We start from the raw sequence: 25,775 nt of genomic DNA, 5'->3' as shown, positions 1-25,775 counted from the left end.
AAAAGCAGCCGTGTATAACAGAATTACAGCAGCCTCTGTTGCATTTCTCTTTGGTTACTGCTACTGATACATATTCTTTATTTTTGCTGCACATGTGTAATGTAAAGTTGGGCATATTCACTGAGGGAATGACTCGAAGCTGCGATCCACTTCTCTTCTTGAAGCCAGCACAGAAATGTACTTCTCTTTAAAGAGATGGTGTCTCCCAAATTAGCTCCATGCAGGGTTCCTGTTCTACACAAGGCTGGTTAAACGATTCTGCAACAATTACTTCTAACTTAAGGTCAACCTGATTGTTGAATTCAGAAAGAGGGAGTGGGGAAACCACGTGCTGGTTTTTATTGGTGGGTTGATGGTGGAGAGTTAGCAGCTTCAAATTCCTGGATGACCTGTCGTGGGTGCAGCACATTGATCCAATTGTGAAGAAGGCAAACCAGCACCTCTACTTCCTGAGTTTAGGGATATTTGGTACTTCTCCGAATACTCCTCCAAACTGAAGAAAGTATCCTGATTGGTTGCATCAAGGAGTATGGCAACTCCAATGTCCTGCCTCCAGATGGCAGCATCTATCATCAAGGATCCCCATCATGTGGGTCATGCTCTCTTCTCGCTTCTACCGACAGGTGGGTAGCTACAGAAGCCTGTCGTCCCACACCACAGCTCTGTTACTACTTTGGACAGATTCTTGAGCCGACCAACACAACTCAAATATTACTTCAGCAGTGGAACACTGCAGATCTGGCATGAATATGTACTGGCATGGACTTGCTTTCTTTTATAATTGTGTTTTTGCACTAATTCTGTTTTTATTGCAGTCTTTCTTTTATAATCTTTTGTGTAATTTATGCAAAATGTGTTTTTGTGTGTTTCATGTGCGTGTGTTGCTGCTGATTTTCACTACTATACCTCACTACTATACCTCACTACTATACCTCACTACTATACCTCACTACTATACCTCACCCTACGTGTGCATTTGACAATAGACTCGAACTTCTTCCACGTCTTCCCATGTCCCTCGTCACCACTTCAGATCCCCCTCTCTCCCCAGTGTTTATCTGGTTCCTCACAAATCCATCTCTGTTATTCACCACAAGCCCTTCTAATGGGAATGAGGTAGCGTTCCCTCGACTGGAGAGAGGAATTTCTCATGAATTCCCCACTGGATTTATCAGGTCCGTCATAAATGGAGAACCTGAGGTCCTCTCCGCCATTGCAGTGCTCCCTCAAGCTGAGCCAGCCAGTCCAAGGTCAAGTTAACAACATCTAAACTGCCAGCTGTGCTGTTCCGTCACAGGGCAACATCTGGTGATATTTCACTAAAATAAGCCGTTTCTTCGTGTATTAGATTTCACAGATAAACCCACGATATTCCCGGTTGAAACGGTGGATGGAAAGCCTGTGAACGTAACCTGCACCTTTACCACCAACACCATGTGTAATAGAGTGGTACCCACCTTCACCTGGGTCACCTCTGCTGATCAACCACCGACAGCCTCACACAGCGGAACTCAGCTGGGTGACACTCGGACGTTTACTTCTGTTCTGTCCCTGACACCATCGCTCAAACATCACGGACAAAACCTCACCTGCAGAGTCAGATACCCAACTGTTTCATCGGAGCAGACCCTCACACTGACTGTGCAATGTAAGTATGAAGATTATTGTACAGAAACAACAATAGTCAGCATTGTACACAGCATGATTCCACAGCAGCACTCGAAAACTGGCAGGAACGTCTGTCAATTCCCAAGGAACTCTGCCGAGTACTGCCCCTCCCACAGTGTGGACCTCCCTCACCACTGCCCCTCCCACAGTGTGGACCTCCCTCAGCACCCTTATTTCCACTCTCCCTCCCTCCCTCACCACCCTCCCACTCTCCCCCACCCCCTACCTCCACTATCCCTCCCCCTCCCTCCCCCTCCCTCCCCTCTATCTTCCCCACTTCCCTCCCCCCTCCACCTGCTCTTACCCTCCACTCTCCTTCCCCCCTCCTCCACCCCCTCCCCCTTCCCCCCACTCCATTTCCAACCCCCCTTATCCCTTCCCCCCCCCTCCTCCCTCCCCCCTCCCTCCCTCCTTGGGAGCTAGGCCTAAAATTGTCATGTGTTCCGTATTGGCTGTAGTTCAGGAACAAATAAACAAACAAACAAGAGTTTTAGTATATAGACTAGACCAAGTGGGCCCAAGAGGGGGAAGAGGCAAGGGGAAAGTGAGCCCTGGTACAAAAGCCTCTCCTGTATTGGTGTAGCACCCCGAAGCCCCCACTCAATCCCCCTTATCCCCCCCTCCTCCCCCCACTGACCCACTCCATCTCAATTCCCCTCGTCAGCCAACCTTCCTGACGTTTGCCTGCTTTGCCCTTCACTCTAACGGGGACGTCCACATCCTGAGCTTTCGTCAGTACACTTTTAAAAACATCCCACCTGGCCAATGTTCCTTTCCCCTCAAATAACCTGCTCCAGTCAACTTGAGCGAGACCTTCTCTTATACCCTCAACGTTGGCCTTACCCCAGTTGACCATTTTAACACGTGGACCCTCTCCGTCCCTATCCATAACAATCCTAAACCTAATCAAACTGTGGTCACTGGTCCCAAAAGGCTCCTCCACATTAACTTGCCCTTCCCAATTTCCTAATTACTAGATCCAGAGTTGCCACCCTCACTTTGGGGGTTACTCCAGACCCCTCAATAATCAACGGGAATTAGAAGAACAAATGTGCCGGGGGATTGCAAACAGCTGCAGGTCAAATAAGGTTGTTGTACTAGGGGATTTTAACTTTCCCAATATAGACTGGGAAACTCATAGCGTGAAGGGTTTAGATGGGGTGCAATTCCTCACAAATTTTCTAAAGCAGTATGTGGAGGCCCCCAACAATGTGATCATCCTTTTTATGTTCCTTAGCTCCACCCATTGAGCCTCACTAGACGAACCATCCATAATGTCACCTCTGAACACAGCCGTGACATCCTCCTTAACCAACAATGCCACATCCCCCCCCCTCCTCTTTGTCCCTCACCCGTCTCTCTTGAAGCTTCTGTACCCCAGAACATTGAGCTGCCAGTCCTGCTCCTCCCTTAACCAGGTTCCAGTCATGGCTACAACGTCCCAGTTGCTTGTACCTATCCATGCCCTCTCAACTGCCTTACCCGTCAGGCCCCTTGCATTAAAATACGTGCAGTTTAAACCAACCCTCCTTCCTCGTTCTCCACCTATCACCTGCCTATTCTGTCCACTAACCTTCCACACCACCCTCTGTGTCTCTGTCCTGCACAAGGTCCCAGCCCCCTGCCAATCTAGTTTAAACCCTCCCGTGTAGCATTAGCAAACCTGCCCGCTAGGATGTTGGTCCCCCTTAAGTTTAGGTGCAACCTGTCCCTTTTATACAGGTCACCCCTGCCCTGGAAGAGATCCCAATTATCTAGAAATCTGAATCCCTGCCTCCTGCACCTCCTCCTCAGCCACACATTCATTCCCCCTATCTTCCTATTCTTACCCTCACTAGCACGAGGTACTCGAAGCAATCCTGAGATCACTACTCTGCAGGTCCTGCTTTTCAGTCTTCTGCCCCATTCCATAAACTCGTGTTGCAGAACCTCCTTCCTCTCCCTACCTATATCATTTGTGCCAACATGCACAAAAACCTCCGGCTGCTCCCCATCACTCTTGAGGATGCCATGCAGCCGCTCCGAGACATCCTGGATCCTGGCACCAGGGAGGCAACGCACCATCCTGGAGTCTCGCCTGCTGCCGCAGAATCTCCTGTCCGCACCTCTGACAATGGAGTCTTCCACCACTATGGCTCTGCCTGATGTCACTCTTCCCCATTGAGCCTCGGCACCAGGGTTGGAATCACAGCCCTGGCTACCACTCAATCCTGTTGTGTCGTCCGCTCCCAAGAGGACGTGTTTACAGTCGGCACAGCCACTGAAGTCTCCTGTACTCCACATTTACTCCTCTTTCTCACAGTCACCCACCTTCACTCTTCCTGTATCCTTGGTGTGACAACCTCACTGAAGGTCTTGTCCAGGAAGCTCTCGTTTTCCTAGATGGTCCTGAGGTCATCCAGCTGCTGCTCCAGTTCCCCAACACGTTCATTCAGGAGATGCCCCTGGACACAATGTCTGCAGGTGTAGTTTCCAGAAGCACCAGCAGTGTCCCTGACTTCCCACATCCTGCAGGAAACGCACTGCACCAATTTGCCATTTCTTTGGTGGACAAAAAAAGCACAAATTTCTAATCAAGTGTAACCTCCTTGCCTCCGCCTCCTCACCGAAGACTCTCGAGTCAAAGACTCACACTTTACTCACCAAGGCCGCTCCCAACAAGGCCGCCCCCAACAAGGGTGGTCCCAACAAGGCCGCCCCCAACAAGGCCGCCCCCAACAAGGCCGCCCCCAACAAGGCCGCCCCCAACAAGGCCGCCCCCAACAAGGCCGCCCCCAACAAGGCCGCCCCCAACAAGGCCGCCCCAACCAAGGCCGCCCCAAACAAGGCCGCCCCCAACACGGGCGCTCCCAACACGGGCGCTCCCAACACGGGCGCTCCCAAAAAGGGTGGTCCCAACAAGGGCGGTCCCAACAAGGATGGTCCCAACAAGGCCGCCCCCAACAAGGGTGGTCCCAACAAGGCCGCTCCCAACAAGGCAGCTCCCAACAAGGCCGCTCCCAACAAGGCCGCCCCCAACAAGGGTGGTCCCAACAAGGCCGCCCCCAACAAGGCCGCCCCCAACAAGGCCGCTCCCAACAAGGTCGCCCCAAACAAGGCCGCCCCCAACACGGGCGCTCCCAACACGGGCGCTCCCAACACGGGCGCTCCCAACACGGGCGCTCCCAACACGGGCGCTCCCAACAAGGGCGGTCCCAACAAGGATGGTCCCAACAAGGCCGCCCCCAACACGGGCGCTCCCAACAAGGGTGGTCCCAACAAGGCCGCCCCCAACATGGGCGCTCCCAACAAGGCCGCCCCCAAAAAGGGTGGTCCCAACAAGGCCCCCCCCAACAAGGCAGCCCCCAACAAGGCCGCTCCCAACAAGGCCGCTCCCAACAAGGCCGCTCCCAACAAGAACGCTCCCAACAAGGCCGCCCCCCACAAGGGTGGTCCCAACAAGGCCGCTCCCCACAAGGGTGGTCCCAACAAGGGTGGTCCCAACAAGGGTGGTCCCAACAAGGCCGCCCCCAACAAGGCCGCCCACAACAGGGCCGCTCCCAACAAGGGTGGTCCCAACAAGGCCGCCCCCAACAAGGCCGCCCCCAACAAGGTCGCCCCCACCAAGGCCGCTCCCAACAAGGCCGCCCCCAACAAGGCCGCCCCCACCAAGGCCGCTCCCAACAAGGCCGCCCCCAACAAGGGTGGTCCCAACAAGGCCGCCCCCAACAAGGGTGGTCCCAACAAGGCCGCTCCACACAAGGCTGATCCCAACAAGGCCACCCCCAACAATGGTGGTCCCAACAAGGCCGCCCCCATCAAGGGTGGTCCCAACAAGGCCGCCCCCAACAAGGGAGGTCCCAACAAGGCCGCCCCCAACAAGGGTGGTCCCAACAAGGCCGCCCCCATCAAGGGTGGTCCCAAAAAGGCAGCTCCCAACAAGGCCGCTCCCCACAAGGGTGGTCCCAACAAGGCCGCTCCCAACAAGGCCGCTCCCATCAAAGGTGGTCCCAACAAGGGTGGTCCCAACAAGGCCGCCCCGAACAAGGCCGCCCCCAACAAGGGTAGTCCCTACAAGGCCGCTCCCAACAAGGCCGCCCCCAACAAGGGTGGTCCCAACAAGGCCGCCCCCAACAAGGGTGGTCCCAACAAGACCGCTCCACACAAGGGTGGTCCCAACAAGGGTGGTCCCAACAAGGGTGGTCCCAACAAGGGTGGTCCCAACAACAGTGGTCCCAACAAGGGTGGTCCCAACAAGGGTGGTCCCAACAAGGGTGGTCCCAACAAGGGTGGTCCCAACAAGGGTGGTCCCAACAAGGGTGGTCCCAACAAGGCCGCCCCCAACAAGGGTGGTCCCAACAAGGGTGGTCCCAACAAGGCCGCCCCCAACAAGGGTGGTCCCAACAAGGGTGGTCCCAACAAGGCCGCCCCCAACAAGGGTGGTCCCAACAAGGCAGCCCCCAACAAGGGTTGTCCCAACAAGGCCGCCCTCAACAAGGGAGGTCCCAACAAGGCCACCCCCAACAAGGCCGCTCCCAACAAGGCCGCTCCCAACAAGGCCGCTCCCAACAAGGCCGCTCCCAACAAAGCTGCTCCCAACAAAGCTGCTCCCAACAAGGCCACTCCCAACTGCCAACAAGGGTTGTCCCAACAAGGGTGGTCCCAACAAGGCCGCTCCCAACAAGGCCGCCCCCAACAAGGGTGGTCCCAACAAGGCCGCCCCCATCAAGGGTGGTCCCAACAAGGCCGCCCCAACAAGGGTGGTCCCAACAAGGCCGCCCCCAACAAGGGTGGTCCCAACAAGGCCGCCCCAACAAGGGTGGTCCCAACAAGGGTGGTCCCAACAAGGCCGCTCCCCACAAGGGTGGTCCCAACAAGGCCGCTCCCCACAAGGGTGGTCCCAACAAGGCCGCTCCCAATAAGGCCGCTCCCAACAAAGGTGGTCCCAACAAGGGTGGTCCCAACAAGGCCGCCCCCAACAAGGGTGGTCCCAACAAGGCCGCCTCGAACAAGGCCGCCCCCAACAAGGGTAGTCCCTACAAGGCCGCTCCCAACAAGGCCGCCCCCAACAAGGGTGGTCCCAACAAGGCCGCCCCCAACAAGGGCGGTCCCAACAAGACCGCTCCACACAAGCGTGGTCCCAACAAGGGTGGTCCCAACAAGGGTGGTCCCAACAAGGGTGGTCCCAACAAGGGTGGTCCCAACAACAGTGGTCCCAACAAGGGTGGTCCCAACAAGGGTGGTCCCAACAAGGCCGCCCCCAACAAGGGTGGTCCCAACAAGGGTGGTCCCAACAAGGCCGCCCCCAACAAGGGTTGTCCCAACAAGGTCGCCCCCAACAAGGGTGGTCCCAACAAGGCCACCCCCAACAAGGCCGCTCCCAACAAGGCTGCTCCCAACAAGGCTGCTCCCAACAAGGCCGCTCCCAACTGCCAACAAGGGTTGTCCCAACAAGGATGGTCCCAACAAGGCAGCTCCCAACAAGGCCGCTCCCAACAAGGCCGCCCCCAACAAGGCCGCCCCCAACAAGGCCGCCCCCAACAAGGCCGCCCCCAACAAGGGTGGTCCCAACAAGGCCGCCCTCAACAAGGGTGGTCCCAACAAGGGTGGTCCCAACAAGGCCGCCCCCAACAAGGGTGGTCCCAACAAGACCGCCCCCAACAAGGGTGGTCCCAACAAGGCCGCCCCCAACAAGGGTGGTCCCAACAAGGCCGCCCCCAACAAGGGTGGTCCCAACAAGGGTGGTCCCAACAAGGGTGGTCCCAACAAGGGTGGTCCCAACAAGGGTGGTCCCAACAAGGGTGGTCCCAACAAGGCCGCTCCCCACAAGGTTGGTCCTAACAAGGGTGGTCCCAACAAAGCCGCCCCCAACAAGGGAGGTCCCAACAAGGCCGCCCCCAACAAGGCCGCCCCCAACAAGGGTAGTCCCTACAAGGCCGCTCCCAAAAACGCCGCCCCCAACAAGGGTGGTCCCAACAAGGCCGCCCCCAACAAGGGAGGTCCCAACAAGGCCGCCCCCAACAAGGCCGCCCCCAACAAGGGTGGACCCAACAAGGCCGCCCCCAATAAGGGTGGTCCCAACAAGGGTGGTCCCAACAAGGGTGGTCCCAACAAGGCCGCCCCCAACAAGGGTGGTCCCAACAAGGCCGCCCCCAACAAGGGTGGTCCCAACAAGGCCGCCCCCAACAAGGGTGGTCCCAACAAGGCCGCCTCCAACAAGGGTGGTCCCAACAAGGCCGCCCCCAACAAGGGTGGTCCCAACAAGGCCGCCCCCAACAAGGGTGGTCCCAACAAGGGTGGTCCCAACAAGGCCGCCCCCAACAAGGGTGGTCCCAACAAGGGTGGTCCCAACAAGGCCGCCCCCAACAAGGGTGGTCCCAACAAGGCAGCCCCCAACAAGGGTTGTCCCAACAAGGCCGCCCCCAACAAGGGAGGTCCCAACAAGGCCACCCCCAACAAGGCCGCTCCCAACAAGGCCGCTCCCAACAAGGCCGCTCCCAACAAGGCCGCTCCCAACAAAGCTGCTCCCAACAAAGCTGCTCCCAACAAGGCCACTCCCAACTGCCAACAAGGGTTGTCCCAACAAGGGTGGTCCAAACAAGGCCGCTCCCAACAAGGCCGCCCCCAACAAGGGTGGTCCCAACAAGGCCGCCCCCATCAAGGGTGGTCCCAACAAGGCCGCCCCAACAAGGGTGGTCCCAACAAGGCCGCCCCCAACAAGGGTGGTCCCAACAAGGCCGCCCCCAACAAGGGTGGTCCCAACAAGGGTGGTCCCAACAAGGCCGCTCCCCACAAGGGTGGTCCCAACAAGGCCGCTCCCCACAAGGGTGGTCCCAACAAGGCCGCTCCCAACAAGGCCGCTCCCAACAAAGGTGGTCCCAACAAGGGTGGTCCCAACAAGGCCGCCCCCAACAAGGGTGGTCCCAACAAGGCCGCCTCGAACAAGGCCGCCCCCAACAAGGGTAGTCCCTACAAGGCCGCTCCCAACAAGGCCGCCCCCAACAAGGGTGGTCCCAACAAGGCCGCCCCCAACAAGGGTGGTCCCAACAAGACCGCTCCACACAAGCGTGGTCCCAACAAGGGTGGTCCCAACAAGGGTGGTCCCAACAAGGGTGGTCCCAACAAGGGTGGTCCCAACAAGGGTGGTCCCAACAACAGTGGTCCCAACAAGGGTGGTCCCAACAAGGGTGGTCCCAACAAGGCCGCCCCCAACAAGGGTGGTCCCAACAAGGGTGGTCCCAACAAGGCCGCCCCCAACAAGGGTGGTCCCAACAAGGCCGCCCCCAACAAGGGTTGTCCCAACAAGGTCGCCCCCAACAAGGGTGGTCCCAACAAGGCCACCCCCAACAAGGCCGCTCCCAACAACGCTGCTCCCAACAAGGCTGCTCCCAACAAGGCCGCTCCCAACTGCCAACAAGGGTTGTCCCAACAAGGATGGTCCCAACAAGGCCGCTCCCAACAAGGCCGCTCCCAACAAGGCCGCCCCCAACAAGGCCGCCCCCAACAAGGCCGCCCCCAACAAGGCCGCCCCCAACAAGGGTGGTCCCAACAAGGCCGCCCCCAACAAGGGTGGTCCCAACAAGGCCGCTCCACACAAGGGTGGTCCCAACAAGGCCGCCCCCAACAAGGGTGGTCCCAACAAGGCCGCCCTCAACAAGGGTGGTCCCAACAAGGGTGGTCCCAACAAGGCCGCCCCCAACAAGGGTGGTCCCAACAAGACCGCCCCCAACAAGGGTGGTCCCAACAAGGCCGCACCCAACAAGGGTGGTCCCAACAAGGCCGCCCCCAACAAGGGTGGTCCCAACAAGGGTGGTCCCAACAAGGGTGGTCCCAACAAGGGTGGTCCCAACAAGGGTGGTCCCAACAAGGCCGCTCCCCACAAGGTTGGTGCTAAAAAGGGTGGTCCCAACAAAGCCGCCCCCAACAAGGGAGGTCCCAACAAGGCCGCCCCCAACAAGGCCGCCCCCAACAAGGGTAGTCCCTACAAGGCCGCTCCCAAAAACGCCGCCCCCAACAAGGGTGGTCCCAACAAGGCTGCCCCGAACAAGGGTGGTCCTAACAAGGCCGCTCCGCACAAGGGTGGTCCCAATAAGGGTGGTCCCAACAAGGGTGGTCCCAACAAGGGTGGTCCCAACAAGGCCGCCCCCAACAAGGGTGGTCCCAACAAGGCCGCCCCCAACAAGGGTGGTCCCAACAAGGCCGCCCCCAACAAGGGTGGTCCCAACAAGGCCGCCTCCAACAAGGGTGGTCCCAACAAGGCCGCCCCCAACAAGGGTGGTCCCAACAAGGCCGCCCCCAACAAGGGTGGTCCCAACAAGGGTGGTCCCAACAAGGGTGGTCCCAACAAGGGTGGTCCCAACAAGGCCGCTCCCAACAAGGCCGCTCCCAACAAGGTTGGTCCCAACAAGGCCACCCACAACAAGGCCTCTCCCAACAAGGCCGCTCCCAACAAGGGTGGTCCCAACAAGGCCGCTCCCAACTCCCAACAAGGGTGGTCCCAACAAGGGTGGTCCCAACAAGGCCGCTCCCAACAAGGCCGCCCCCAACAAGGCCGCCACCAACAAGGCCGCCCCCAACAAGGGTGGTCCCAACAAGGCCGCCCCCATCAAGGGTATTCCCAACAAGGCCGCCCCCAACAAGGGTGGTCCCAACAAGGCCGCCCCCAACAAGGGTGGTCCCAACAAGGCCGCCCCCAACAAGGGTGGTACCAACAAGGCCGCTCCCAACAAGGCCGCCCCCAACAAGGGTGGTTCCAACAAGGCCGCTCCCCACAAGGGTGGTCCCAACAAGGCCGCTCCCAACAAGGGTGGTCCCAACAAGGCCACCCCCAACAAGGCCGCCCCCAACAAGGGTAGTCCCTACAAGGCCGCTCCCAACAAGGCCGCCCCCAACAAGGGTGGTCCCAACAAGGCTGCCCTCAACAAGGGTGGTCCCAACAAGGCCGCCCCCAACAAGGGTGGTCCCAACAAGGCCGCCCCCAACAAGGGTTGTCCCAACAACGCCGCCCCCAACAAGGGTTGTCCCAACAAGGCCGCCCCCATCAAGGGTGGTCCCAACAAGGCCGATCCCAACAAGGCCGCCCCCAACAAGGGTGGTCCCAACAAGGCCGCTCCCCACAAGGGTGGTCCCAACAAGGTCGCTCCCAACAAGGCCGCTCCCAACAACGGTGGTCCCAACAAGGGTGGTCCCAACAAGGCCGCTCCCCACAAGGGTGGTCCCAAAAAGGGTGGTCCCAACAAGGCCGCCCCCAACAAGGGTGGTCACAACAAGGCCGCCCCCAACAAGGCCGCTCCCAACAAGGCCGCCCCCAAAAAGGGTGGTCCCAACAAGGCCGCCCCGAACAAGGGTGGTCCCAACAAGGACGCTCCACACAAGGGTGGTCCCAACAGGACCGCTCCCAACAAGGCCGCCCCCAACAAGGATGGTCCCAACAAGGCCGCTCCCCACAAGGGTGGTCCCAACAAGGCCGCTCCCAACAAGGCCGCTCCCAACAAGGGTGGTCCCAACAAGGTCGCCCCCAACAAGGGTGGTCCCAACAAGGCCGCCCCCAACAAGGCCGCTCCCAACAAGGCCGCCCCCAACAAGGGTGGTCCCAACAAGGCCGCCCCGAACAAGGGTGGTCCCAACAAGGACGCTCCACACAAGGGTGGTCCCAACAAGACCGCTCCCAACTCCCAACAAGGGTGGTCACAACAAGGGTGGTCCCAACAAGGCCGCCCCCATCAAGGGTGGTCCCAACAAGGCCGCTCCCAACAAGGCCGCCCCCAACAAGGATGGTCCCAACAAGGCCGCTCCCCACAAGGGTAGTCCCAACAAGGCCGCTCCCAACAAGGCCGCTCCCAACAAGGATGGTCCCAACAAGGCCGCTCCCCACAAGGGTAGTCCCAACAAGGCCGCTCCCAACAAGGCCGCTCCCAACAAGGGTGGTCCCAACAAGGCCGCTCCCCACAAGGTTGGTCCCAACAAGGGTGGTCCCAACAAGGGTGGTCCCAACAAGGCCGCCCCCAACAAGGGTGGTCCCAACAAGGCCGCCCCCAACAAGGCCGCCCCCAACAAGGGTAGTCCCTACAAGGCCGCTCCCAACAAGGCCGCCCCCAACAAGGGTGGTCCCAACAAGGCCGCCCCCAACAAGGGTGGTCCCAACAAGGCCGCTCCGCACAAGGGTGGTCCCAACAAGGCCGCTCCACACAAGAGTGGTCCCAACAAGGGTGGTCCCAACAAGGCCGCCCTCAACAAAGGTAGTCCCAACAAGGGTGGTCCCAACAAGGCCGCCCCCGACAAGGGTGGTCCCAACAAGGCCGCCCCCAACAAGGGTTGTCCCAACAAGGCCGTTCCCAACAAGGGTGGTCCCAACAAGGCCGCTCCCAACTCCCAAAAAGGGTGGTCCCAACAAGGGTGGTCCCAACAATGCCGCTCCCAACAAGGCCGCTCCCAACAAGGCCGCTCCCAACAAGGCCGCCCCCAACAAGGGTGGTCCCAACAAGGCCGCCCCCAACAAGGGTGGTCCCAACAAGGCCGCCCCCAACAAGGGTGGTCCCAACAAGGTCCCAACAAGGCCGCTCCCAACAAGGGTGGTCCCAACAAGGGTGGTCCCAACAAGGCCGCTCCCCACAAGGTTGGTCCCAACAAGGGTGGTCCCAACAAGGGTGGTCCCAACAAGGCCGCCCGCAACAAGGGTGGTCCCAACAAGGGTGGTCCCAACAAGGCCGCCCCCAACAAGGGTGGTCCCAACAAGGCCGCCCCCAACAAGGGTTGTCCCAACAACGCCGCCCCCAACAAGGGTTGTCCCAACAAGGCCGCCCCCATCAAGGGTGGTCCCAACAAGGCCGATCCCAACAAGGCCGCCCCCAACAAGGGTGGTCCCAACAAGGCCGCTCCCCACAAGGGTGGTCCCAACAAGGTCGCTCCCAACAAGGCCGCTCCCAACAACGGTGGTCCCAACAAGGGTGGTCCCAACAAGGCCGCTCCCCACAAGGGTGGTCCCAACAAGGGTGGTCCCAACAAGGCCGCCCCCAACAAGGGTGGTCACAACAAGGCCGCCCCCAACAAGGCCGCTCCCAACAAGGCCGCCCCCAAAAAGGGTGGTCCCAACAAGGCCGCCCCGAACAAGGGTGGTCCCAACAAGGACGCTCCACACAAGGGTGGTCCCAACAAGACCGCTCCCAACAAGGCCGCCCCCAACAAGGATGGTCCCAACAAGGCCGCTCCCCACAAGGGTGGTCCCAACAAGGCCGCTCCCAACAAGGCCGCTCCCAACAAGGGTGGTCCCAACAAGGTCGCCCCCAACAAGGGTGGTCCCAACAAGGCCGCCCCCAACAAGGCCGCTCCCAACAAGGCCGCCCCCAACAAGGGTGGTCCCAACAAGGCCGCCCCGAACAAGGGTGGTCCCAACAAGGACGCTCCACACAAGGGTGGTCCCAACAAGACCGCTCCCAACTCCCAACAAGGGTGGTCACAACAAGGGTGGTCCCAACAAGGCCGCCCCCATCAAGGGTGGTCCCAACAAGGCCGCTCCCAACAAGGCCGCCCCCAACAAGGATGGTCCCAACAAGGCCGCTCCCCACAAGGGTAGTCCCAACAAGGCCGCTCCCAACAAGGCCGCTCCCAACAAGGATGGTCCCAACAAGGCCGCTCCCCACAAGGGTAGTCCCAACAAGGCCGCTCCCAACAAGGCCGCTCCCAACAAGGGTGGTCCCAACAAGGCCGCTCCCCACAAGGTTGGTCCCAACAAGGGTGGTCCCAACAAGGGTGGTCCCAACAAGGCCGCCCCCAACAAGGGTGGTCCCAACAAGGCCGCCCCCAACAAGGCCGCCCCCAACAAGGGTAGTCCCTACAAGGCCGCTCCCAACAAGGCCGCCCCCAACAAGGGTGGTCCCAACAAGGCCGCCCCCAACAAGGGTGGTCCCAACAAGGCCGCTCCGCACAAGGGTGGTCCCAACAAGGCCGCTCCACACAAGAGTGGTCCCAACAAGGGTGGTCCCAACAAGGCCGCCCTCAACAAAGGTAGTCCCAACAAGGGTGGTCCCAACAAGGCCGCCCCCGACAAGGGTGGTCCCAACAAGGCCGCCCCCAACAAGGGTTGTCCCAACAAGGCCGTTCCCAACAAGGGTGGTCCCAACAAGGCCGCTCCCAACTCCCAAAAAGGGTGGTCCCAACAAGGGTGGTCCCAACAATGCCGCTCCCAACAAGGCCGCTCCCAACAAGGCCGCTCCCAACAAGGCCGCCCCCAACAAGGGTGGTCCCAACAAGGCCGCCCCCAACAAGGGTGGTCCCAACAAGGCCGCCCCCAACAAGGGTGGTCCCAACAAGGTCCCAACAAGGCCGCTCCCAACAAGGGTGGTCCCAACAAGGGTGGTCCCAACAAGGCCGCTCCCCACAAGGTTGGTCCCAACAAGGGTGGTCCCAACAAGGGTGGTCCCAACAAGGCCGCCCGCAACAAGGGTGGTCCCAACAAGGGTGGTCCCAACAAGGCCGCCCTCAACAAAGGTAGTCCCAACAAGGGTGGTCCCAACAAGGCCGCCCCCGACAAGGGTGGTCCCAACAAGGCCGCCCCCAACAAGGGTTGTCCCAACAAGGCCGTCCCCAACAAGGGTGGTCCCAACAAGGCCACCCCCAAAAAGGCCGCTCCCAACAAGGCTGCTCCCAACAAGGGTGGTCCCAACAAGGCCGCTCCCAACTCCCAACAAGGGTGGTCCCAACAAGGGTGGTCCCAACAATGCCGCTCCCAACAAGGCCGCTCCCAACAAGGGCGCTCCCAACAAGGCCGCCCCCAACAAGGGTGGTCCCAACAAGGCCGCCCCCAACAAGGGTGGTCCCAACAAGGCCGCCCCCAACAAGGGTGGTCCCAACAAGGCCGCCCCCAACAAGGGTGGTCCCAACAAGGTCCCAACAAGGCCGCTCCCAACAAGGGTGGTCCCAACAAGGGTGGTCCCAACAAGGCCGCTCCCCACAAGGTTGGTCCCAACAAGGGTGGTCCCAACAAGGGTGGTCCCAACATGGCCGCCCCCAACAAGGGTGGTCCCAACAAGGCTGCCCCCAACAAGGCCGCCCCCAACAAGGGTAGTCCCTACAAGGCCGCTCCCAACAAGGTCGCCCCCAACAAGGGTGGTTCCAACAAGGCCGCCCCCAACAAGGGTGGTCCCAACAAGGCCGCTCCACACAAGGGTGGTCCCAACAAGGGTGGTCCCAACAAGGGTGGTCCCAACAAGGCCGCTCCCCACAAGGGTGGGCCCAACAAGGGTGGTCCCAACAAGGCTGCCCCCAACAAGGGTGGTCCCAACAAGGCTGCCCTCAACAAGGGTGGTCCCAACAAGGCCGCCCCCAACAAGGGTGGTCCCAACAAGGCCGCCCCCAACAAGGGTTGTCCCAACAACGCCGCCCCCAACAAGGGTTGTCCCAACAAGGCCGCCCCCATCAAGGGTGGTCCCAACAAGGCCGCTCCCAACAAGGCCGCCCCCAACAAGGGTGGTCCCAACAAGGCCGCTCCCCACAAGGGTGGTCCCAACAAGGTCGCTCCCAACAAGGCCGCTCCCAACAACGGTGGTCCCAACAAGGGTGGTCCCAACAAGGCCGCTCCCCACAAGGGTGGTCCCAACAAGGGTGGTCCCAACAAGGCCGCCCCAACAAGGGTGGTCCCAACAAGGGTGGTCCCAACAAAATCGCCCCCAACAAGGGTGGTCCCAACAAGTCCGCCCCCAACAAGGGTGGTCCCAACAAGGCTGCCCCCAACAAGGTTGGTCCCAACAAGGCCGCTCCCAACAAAGCCGCTCCCAACAAGGCCGCTCCCAACAAGGGTGATCCCAACAAGGCCACACCCAACAAGGCCGCTCCCAACAAGGCCGCTCCCAACAAGGCCGCTCCTAACAATGGTGGTCCCAACAAGACCGCTCCCAACTCCCAACAAGGGTGGTCCCAACAAGGGTGGTCCCAACAAGGCCGCCCCCATCAAGGGTGGTCCCAACAAGGCCGCTCCCTACATGGCCGCCCCCAACAAGGATGGTCCCAACAAGGCCGCTCCCCACAAAGGTGGTCCCAACAAGGCCGCTCCCAACAAGGCAGCTCCCAACAAGGGTGGTCACAACAAGGCCGCTCCCCACAAGGTTGGTCCCAACAAGGGTGGTCCCAACAAGGGTGGTCCCAATCAGGCCGCCCCCAACAAGGGTGGTCCCAACAAGGCCGCCCCCAACAAGGGTAGTCCCTACAAGGCCGCTCCCAACAAGGCCGCCACCAACAAGGGTGGTCCCAACAAGGCCGCCCCCAACAAGGGTGGTCCCAACAAGGCCGCCCCCAACAAGGGTAGTCCCAACAAGGCCACTCCACACAAGGGTGGTCCCAACAAGGCCGCTCCACACAAGGGTGGTCCCAACAAGGGTGGTCCCAACAAGGCCGACCCCAACAAGGGTGGTCCCAACAAGGGTGGTCCCAACAAGGCCTCCCTCAACAAGGGTGGTCTCAACAAGTGTGGTCCCAACAAGGCCGCCCCTGACAAGGGTGGTCCCAACAAGGCCGCCACCAACAAGGGTTGTCCCAACAAGGCCGCCCCCAACAAGGGTGGTCCCAACAAGGCCACCCCCAAAAAGGCCGCTCCCAACAAGGCTGCTCCCAAAAAGGGTGATCCCAACAAGGCCGCTCCCAACTCCCAACAAGGGTGGTCCCAACAAGGGTGGTCCCAACAATGCCGCTCCCAACAAGGCCGCTCCCAACAAGGCCGCTCTCAACAGGGCCGCCCCCAACAAGGGTGGTCCCAACAAGGCCGCCCCCAACAAGGGTGGTACCAACAAGGCCGCCCCCAACAAGGGTGGTCCCAACAAGGCCGCTCCCAACAAGGCCGCTCCCAACAAGGGTGGTCCCAACAAGGGTGGTCCCAACAAGGCCGCTCCCCACAAGGTTGGTCCCAACAAGGGTGGTCCCAACAAGGCCGCCCCCAACAAGGGTGGTCCCAACAAGCCCGCCCCCAACAAGGCCGCCCCCAACAGGGGTAGTCCCTACAAGGCCGCTCCCAACAAGGTCGCCCCCAACAAGGGTGGTCCCAATAAGGCCGCCCCCAACAAGGGTGGTCCCAACAAGGCCGCTCCACACAAGGGTGGTCCCAACAAGGCCGCTCCACACAAGGGTGGTCCCTACAAGGGTGGTCCCAACAAGGCCGCCCCCAACAAGGGTGGTCCCACCAAGGGTGGTCCCAACAAGGCCGCCCCCGACAAGGGTGGTCCCAACAAGGCCGCCCCCAACAAGGGTTGTCCCAACAAGGCCGCCCCCAACAAGGCCGGTCCCAACAAGGCCGCTCCCAACAAGGGTGGTCCCTACAAGGCCGCTCCCAACAAGGCCACCCCCAACAAGGGTGGTCCCAACAAGGCCGCCCCCAACAAGGGTGGTCCCAACAAGGCCGCTCCCCACAAGGGTGGTCCCAACAAGGGTGGTCCCAACAAGGCCGCCCCCAACAAGGGTGGTCCCAACAAGGCCGCCCCCAACAAGAGTAGTCCCTACAAGGCCGCTCCCAACAAGGCCGCCCCCAACAAGGGTGGTCCCAACAAGGCCGCCCCCAACAAGGGTGGTCCCAACAAGGCCGCTCCACACAAGGGTGGTCCCAACAAGGGTGGTCCCAACAAGGCCGCCCCCAACAAGGGTGGTCCCAAAAAGGGTGGTCCCAACATGGCCGCCCTCAACAAGGGTGGTCCCAACAAGGGTGGTCCCAACAAGGCCGCCCCAACAAGGGTGGTCCCAACAAGGCCGCCCCAACAAGGGTGGTCCCAACAAGGCCGCTCCCAACAAGGCCGCCCCCAACAAGGGTGGTCCCAACAAGGCCGCCCCCAACAAGGGTGGTCCCAACAAGGCCGCTCCCAACAAGGCCGCCCCCAACAAGGGTGGTCCCAACAAGGCCGCTCGCAACAAGGCCGCTCCCAACTCCCAACAAGTGTGGTCCCAACAAGGGTGGTGCCAACAAGGCCGCCCCCAACAAGGCCGCTCGCAACAAGGGTGGTCCCAACAAGGCCGCTCTGCTACAGCTGCACTTCTTTATCTGTTACCTAGTCAACTACTTTAGGGCTAATTTGTAAATTACTTGAGCCTGAGCCTTGGGCGTTCTTTTTAAATCTTCTTTCCCTCTGACTCACTTACCAGCCAGTACTTGCTCTTGCTGCTTCTGGCTGCTGCTTCTCTGACCTTCACGGGAAACCTCTCCAACCTTCACGGAAAGGTCAAAGTCATCCTGTTGAGTCTCTTTGTACTCGTTCTTGCCTCGCACACAGCTAACAATGGCCTGTTGCTTTACCATCATTACTTTTTTGCATATCTTTCATTCATTTGTTCCATATATCTCTCTACATCACTGTCTATATCTCTTGTTTCTCTTTCCCCTGACTCTCAGTCTGAAGAAAGGTTTCGACCCAAAATATCACCTATTCCTTTTCTCCAGAGATGCTGTCTGACCCGCTGAGTTGCTCCAGCTTTTTGTGTCTATAGAGTCATAGAGTCTTAGAGTGATACAGTGTGGAAACAGGCCCTTCTGCCCAATTTGCCCACAACCGGCCACCATATCCCATCTACACTCGTCCCACCTGCCTGCGTTTGGTCCATATCCCTCCACCTACTCTGGGCAAGAGTCTCTGTGCATCTACTTGATCTATTCCTCTCATGATTTGATATACCTCAATAAGATCAATACACCTCAATATGATGACCTCAATAAGACCTATCTTCGGTAGTTCCTTCCTACACACATCACTTATTTCAATCACTTCCTGTCGTTTTACTCAGAAGTTGTTTGAAGTGGGTTATTAGGTATGTTGGAGGGTGTCTGGTCAGATGATGTACTCTAACCACCTTACACAGCTTTCAAGTTTTAATTATCTCCATGTAATTAGTCCCCAAACTAATTCCGGACTGAACAATCCTCCCGTAAACTAGCGTGGTCCCAAATTTACAACCTACTTTATTGCAGATATTGAATTTTTTTTTCTCTGGAACTTTAATGTTATAGCACTGTAACACCATATTCTGAACTTTCAACAACTGCTGTATTTGTGTATAGTTAAACGTAGTGGGTTGCTGAAGGCTACTGTGGACGAGAGGTGGGTCTTTTTGAGAACAAGTTAATGGAACTGTGAACACCATCACTAATAACCATCTCTTTGGCCTCAGTTCCTGCAAAAGATGGGCAGACGTTACCAGTCATCCCACTGGCTACTGCAGCAGGGGTTTTGTTCCTGATCATCCTATCAGCTGTGATTTGCTTCATTCTCAAATCCCCATGGAGAACAGACAGGTGGGTGGTTGACCAATGTCCCTGTCCCTGAGATCCCCTCCGTCCCTCCCACCCAACTCCAGCTGTTCAGTTCAAGTTCAGGCTTATTTTCATACGCACAACTACAGAGACACAAGGACAATTAAAAATCTTGCTTGCAACAGCATCATAGACAAACATTCAAAAACAAATTATACTTATAATATTTGAAAAGAAAAAGGACTGCAAAAAATATATATCATTGCAAAAACATAATTGGAAAATAAAATAAAAGTAGTCCATGGTAGTGCAAGAGGTGGACCATAGTGCTCTGTGGTTGAGGTAGGTTTGAGGGTTGTGCAGGTTGGTAGATGCAAGAGTGTTTAATTGCCACATGTACCAGCAATGAAAGGCTTATCTGCTGCAGCTTTACAGGCCCATTAACAAAATAACGCAAATGCATATATAGTCAATAATTTCCACCCCGGTAAGGAACATTTCAGATACTGTGGGTTAACAAAGCCTTCATCTCTGCTCTTAGACCTTCAGTGGATGCATCGAGAATGGTGACAAGGCAGGAATCTGGAACCGTGCAGATGAGAGAGAGCCAGGTGCAGGAGGAACGTTATGAAACGCACCCCACACGGTCTGAAACAGCCCAGGTAACAACTATCCTGAGTGATGCCTGTATCACAGTGGTTCCTTTCTCACTGGCCACTGAGACTAAAGCAAGGTGGATACTGGTACAACACTGCTTCACCTTTCTTCACACAGCTCCATTATCCATGGTAGCATAGTGGTAGAGTTGCTGCCTTACAGCACTTGCAGCACCAGAGACCCGGGTTCAATCCTGACTACAGGTGCTGCCTGCATGGAGTTTGTACGTTCTCCCCGTGACCTACATGGGTTTTCTCCAACTTCTTCGGTTTCCTCCCACACTCCAAAGACTTACAGGTTTGTAGGTTAATTGGCTTAGTGTAAATGTAAATTGTCCCTAATGTGTGTAGGATAGTGTTAATGTGTGGGGATCGCTGGTCGGTGCGGACTTGTTGGGCCGAAGGGCATGTTTCTCTACAACTCTTGCTGTATCTCTAAAACTAAAACTAAAAACTAATCAAACCCAACACAGCTTGGGATCTGCAGCCCCTCCAGCAGTGTGACACTCCCTCAGCAATGCCCCACCACACAGTGATGATCCCTCATGACTGCCTGCGAGTGTCTGCCTTGGTTTCTGTGTTAAAGACACAGCAGGAGGGTCTTGAACCCAGAACCACCTCTCAGAGAGGTAGGAGTTTACTCCCCAGTGCTCCCACCTGTTGCCCTCAGACTGAAATCATACAATCAAACCCACTATTGATCAATGATTATCGGCATTTATTTAGTTTAGTTTAGAGATACAGCGCAGACACAGGCCCTTCGGCCCACCGAGTCCATGCCAACCAGCGATTACCCATATACTAGCACTATCCTGCACACTAGGGACAATTTATAGAAGCCAGTTAACCTGCAAACCTGTATACGACTTTGCAGTGTGGGAGAAAACCGGAGCACCCAGAGAAAACCCACAAAGGTCACGGGGAGAATGCACAAACTCCGTAGACAACACCCGTTGTCAGGATCGAACCTGGGACTCTAGCGCTGTAAAGCAGTAACTCTACCTCTGCTGCCTATTGTGGGTGGAGTATTCTCCAGAGACCTGTACATAGCAATTCCCAGTGCTACCAATTGTCACTCTGTCTATTTCCATTTCTGTCATAGGACAAAGGTCAGAAGGACCCCAAAACCACGATGAACATGAAGCAATTTCATGAAGATATTTATGCAAACTGCCCGGTGGAAACGTCCATATACGCGAATGTATAATTGGATCAGGAACAGGAAATGCACGCTCTGGGAATGTCACGGGAGAAGACTGTTTCGAATTCCAACATCTTCAGAGAAACCACAGGAATTAGTGCCACAAATCAATCCCCAGGATCTCCATACATCCATCTCCCATTCCTGTGTCCCATATTTCCCTTTTATCCCCTCTTACCTCTCTCCCTGTCCTCTTCCACCCATATCCCTCCCTCTGACCTTTCACTCCTCCTCTTCTCTTCTTATCTGACACCCTTTTGTCTCCATTTCACCTTCAGCCTTTGTCACTTACTCCACCCATCTGTCAATCACCATCCTCCCATGTGCCCACCTAACCCTTGTCCCAGCCCCACCTTTCCCTGCCAAATCCATCAGTCTGAAGAAGGGTCCCGACCCAAAATATTGACTGTCCATTCCCTCCAGAGATGCTGCCTGACCCGCTGAGATACTTCAGCACATTTTCTTTGTTTCAGTTTCCGGCATCTTCGGTCTCTTGTGTCTCCATTACAAAATCAAACTCTGTCTTGTGCATATATAATGATTTCAGCTCAACTGTCTTCTGTGGTAGACCACATCATAGATTCAGCAATCTTATGGTGAAGAAATGTCTCTACACCTCATTCTGAAATGGCATACCCTGTATCCTGAGACTACAACTCGTGGTTCTGGACCACCCACCATCAGAAACACCTTTCCTGCATCTGATCTGTTCAAAATCATCAGAATTTTATAGTTTCAGTTAGGTTCTCTCTCATTCTTCTAAATTCCAGCGAATATATATTCTTTCTTCAATTATCATTCTTATTACAAATGGTAAACAAGAAAGCACTTTAATTAATTATCTGGAGAAATAAATATATAACTGAACATTTGCTCGCTCTCCTGATCTCCGACATTGGAGCAAAAATGGTCTATTTTAGTTCAAGAGATCCATAGTGTTCCATTGCTGAGGTAGGATTAGGGTCAGTTTGAGAATCTATGCTCTTAGTTGGTATGGTTAATTAAAGATATTGATATTTTGTTGTGGATGGTTGAAGAAGGTTACTTTTCTTGTTGTTTTAGCTAATATAAAATGAATGCTTATTTTCAGTAGAAAGCAGTAAAATGGATGCTTGTTCTGCAACAAGATGTTATCATTGGGATGGAATGTGTTTGTACGTCTAGGAGTGATAGGGAGTAGACAGGCGCTAAAGGGGTTCTTTGCTCTTAAATGACTCCCTTGTCTTATAGTGTTAGCTTGTGTATTGAAACAGTTAGAAGCAAGGCCATGCAGCTGTGGGAGGATAGATAAGGTCCTGATTCCACAATAACAACTCCTTATAAGGATGTGTGTGAAAGTAGGAAGTTTTGAATCCACTCCAGGTAATTTGATGCGTTTCTCCAAAAGCATGTGACCTGTATTAATGGTTTTGTTTTCTCTAACTATGGGAATTGTATTGGAATTGCAATTGGTTGTTAATTTCATCTGTTACACCCCTTTTATATTTCTGTATAAAAAGTAAACAATCGTGGAAAAGTTGTTCTTTCCCTCTCCCCAGTTGAGATCTTTTCAGACACTAGCATTGTATCTGGAGATCCTCACGGGAAGATTACTTGAATAAATCTGTTGTACTCATCCAGTATTGAAGTATTTCTTTATTCAGGATGAAGGCTTAGAACTTGGATTATCAAGTCAAGAAACTATAGTTGTAGGAAAGACTAGACCAAGTTGGGCCCATTCCTCCTAGGGTTTCCATTGCGACCTGGGGAGATCGATTTTTTCCTTTAAAATAAATTGTCTCTTAAAAAAAATAAATTAATCTCAATGGGGGGGGGGGGGGGGGGGGGGGGGGGGAAGGAGAGGGAGCCACTGACGTTCCTGCCAGCGGCCATCTTTTTTCTCCTTCACTGTGGTACCGTGCTCCTCCAGGGGAAGGGGAGCGCAATTAAAGGCAGTACAGGGGAGAGGGTGTGACCGAGCCTTGGACCTAAGCCTTTCCTGTATTGGTGTAGCACCCTCAACCCCCTACTCAATCCCCCTTATCCCCCCCTCCCTACCCCCCACTCTCCCATCTTCCCTGACCCCCACTGTCCCCCTTCTCCCCCACCCCCACTCTCTCATCCCCCCATCACCACCCCCTCCTCCCCCCCATCCGCCGTATCCTGGGTATATCCTGGCAAGACAGAGTGTCCAACGCCGAGATTCTGTCTCGCGCTGGCCTTCCGAGTATGTCCACTCTACTCAGGCAGCGCAGGCTGCGGTGGCTGGGCCATGTCCACCGCATGGAGGATGGCCGTATTCCAAAAGACATCCTCTATGGAGAGCTGACATCTGGGAGGAGAACCATCGGCCGCCCCCAGTAACGTTACAAGGATGTCTGCAAGAGAGATTTGAAGGCGCTCGACATCGATGTGGAGTCCTGGGAGAGCCTTGCAGCTGACCGCACGAGGTGGAGAGGTACCCTGAACCAACATCTCAAAATGGGGGAAGAGAAACTGATGAACGCAGCGGCAGACAAGTGGGCACGCAGAAAGGAGCGCAGCAATTTCAACAGACCAGAGACCACACACAAATGTGACCTTTGCCACAGAGACTGTCACTCCCACATTGGTCTCTTCAGCCACAAGCGACGCTGCTCTAGCGGAGGTGTGGAGCAAGCAGCCAACTAGGATGCATCACCCATGGTCAGCCATGACCGAGGGGGCCTAAGGAGACTGCATCTGCCACGCATCTGCCCACTCACTCAACCTGTCCAGGTCACCCTGCAACCTCCTAACATCCTCTTCACAGTTTACACTGCCACCCAGCTTTGTGTCATCCGCAAACTTGCTAGTGTTGCTTCTAATTCCCTCTTCCAAATCATTAATATATATGGTAAACAGTTGCGGCCCCAACACCGAGCCTTGCGGCACTCCACTCGCCACTGCCTGCCATTCTGAAAAGGACCCGTTTACTCCTACTCTTTGCTTCCTGTCTGCCAATCAACTTTCTATCCATATCAACACCCTACCCCCAATACGATGTGCTCTAATTTTACTCACCAATCTCCCGTGTGGGACCTTATCAAAGGCTTTCTGGAAGTCTAGATACACTACATCCACAAGCTCCCCTTCATCCATTTTACTTGTCACGTCCTCAAAAAATTCCAGAAGATTAATCAAGCATGATTTCCCTTTCATAAATCCATGCTGACTTGGACTTATCCTTTCACTGCTATCCAAATGCACCATTATTACCTCTTTCCAGCATCTTTCCCATCACTCCAAAGAAGCACAGGTATGTAGGTTAATTGGCTGGGTAAAATGTAAAAATTGTCCCTAGTGGGTGTTAATGTACGGGGATCGCTGGGCGGCACGGACTTGGTGGGCCGAAAAGGCCTGTTTCCGGCTGTATATATATGATATGATATGATATGATCACCGATGTCAGGCTAACTGGTCTGTAATTCCCCATTTTCTCCCTTGCTCTGTTCGGGCTCAAATTCAGCGTAGCCATGTGGGTTTTATTGCAGGGGTGTTAAAAAGGTGTAAAAGCTCCAGCTCGATTATGTTGCCAGGACATCCTGTTTATGGCTAAGGGTATCCTTTGATATGGGCAACTGGCTTTAAGGCTTTGATGGTTAGCCATCCTTTGAAGTGTTAAGAAGAACAACTTGCCATATGGACTGCCCTCTGTTCCCAAGAAAGAAGAGGTCATGATGGACACAACGGACACGGAGGTCCCGAAGGAGACAAAGATTTATAGGACATTGTAAAACTTGCCATATAAGGTAGCAACAGGAAATGTACTGACACATGTATTTCGGGTATAAATATGTGTAATTGTTAGCATTCGGGGAGAGAGACTACACTAGCTTCCTAAGCGTTTCTAAACGCTTTGGTTTCTAGACTCTCTCCCACCTGGGTGAGTAGAATAAAGAGGTTAAACGAATTCGGTTGTCTGCCTGTTTTTTCTAATAGGCCACAGACTACAACATTTGGCGTAGTCGGCAGGATCTCTTTGGCACCGTCAACCACGAACGACTAAGCGGCATCGGTGGCTGAAACACGTCCGCAGGGGACAGAGTGCACTTCTCGACCGTTGTTCGAGACCCCGGACGTTGACGTTTTTCAGACACTGAAGTCCCTCTTTTGGGGTTGATTTCGTGTTCAACTGAGATTCACAGACGAACCGATAAGGAAAAGGATAAGGATAAGGTTCCGGATTTGGAAGGTAAGGGGCGGTCACTCTTGTCATTGTCTTGGTCTGGGTGCAATTAATATTTATTGGTAATATTTATTGGTATTATTTATTGATAACATATTTTCGGATAATTGGCAATCAGACATATGGGACAGTCTTTGGATAAGAGTGATGGCGGTGCCCCGGTACAACACATGTGTTATTTATTTATTTGCTTCGTTAATGAAAAGATTGGGAAACGAGGCCTGGCCAGTAGGAGGTACATGGAATGTAGAGACTATCAAAGAGGGGGTGCAGAAGCGCCATCAGGAGTCGAGGGAGCGAAGTTGGAGGGAAAATGAAGGTGTATGATCTAAGACTTGACCGTGCTACCCGAGCTCGAGGTGAATTTTAAACCGGTACCAAAGGGATATATCCCGCACAACAACAAAAGTCAGAATCCGAACCACTGGAGTATATAGCGGCTTTATTAGGTAATCAGGAGTCCAGGGTGATGAGGAACCCTGGACGTGTCCGATCCCCACAGCCCCACAGTCAGATCCACCGGCTGCGGTGGTGCCAGTCCCGGTTTTACCCTCCCGCCAGGATATTGGGGACTACCCCCCGATAATGAGACAGCATCAGGGAATATAGATAGGTCCCAGACAAAGGGTTAAGTTGCGCCACGAGTAAGAATCTGCACGATCGGCGCTAGAGATTGAGGATGCTGCCCACCCTCGCCTTTTTCAGTACACCTCATGCTGCCCAGCAGGCTGAATTATTTGCCCTCACGCAGGCCTGCCACCTTTGCGTTGACCAATGTGCTAATATTTACACCGACTCACGATATGCCTTTGGGGTTGCACATGATTTTGGTAACCTGTGGCAGCACAGGGGCTTTTTGACTGCAGC

The 25,775-nt window shown here is 55.9% G+C and overlaps 1 protein-coding gene across 1 annotated transcript in view; it reads left to right on the top strand.

Annotated features, from left to right (window-relative positions):
- LOC144590097 (myeloid cell surface antigen CD33-like) overlaps window positions 1-22,319 on the top strand; it is a 31,134-nt gene extending 8,815 nt beyond the window's left edge. Inside the window, exons 4-7 of the mRNA XM_078394960.1 lie at window positions 1,349-1,648; window positions 18,784-18,907; window positions 19,407-19,527; window positions 20,624-22,319. Coding sequence (XP_078251086.1) covers window positions 1,349-1,648; window positions 18,784-18,907; window positions 19,407-19,527; window positions 20,624-20,728 — 650 coding nt within the window. The 3' untranslated portion in view covers window positions 20,729-22,319. The remainder of the gene's footprint in view (window positions 1-1,348; window positions 1,649-18,783; window positions 18,908-19,406; window positions 19,528-20,623) is intronic.
- Window positions 22,320-25,775: the final 3,456 nt, after the last annotated feature.

The sequence above is a fragment of the Rhinoraja longicauda genome, unplaced genomic scaffold, assembly GCF_053455715.1.
Source record: "Rhinoraja longicauda isolate Sanriku21f unplaced genomic scaffold, sRhiLon1.1 Scf000129, whole genome shotgun sequence".
NCBI lineage: Eukaryota > Metazoa > Chordata > Chondrichthyes > Rajiformes > Arhynchobatidae > Rhinoraja > Rhinoraja longicauda.
This window is presented reverse-complemented; position numbering and strand designations above follow the sequence as displayed.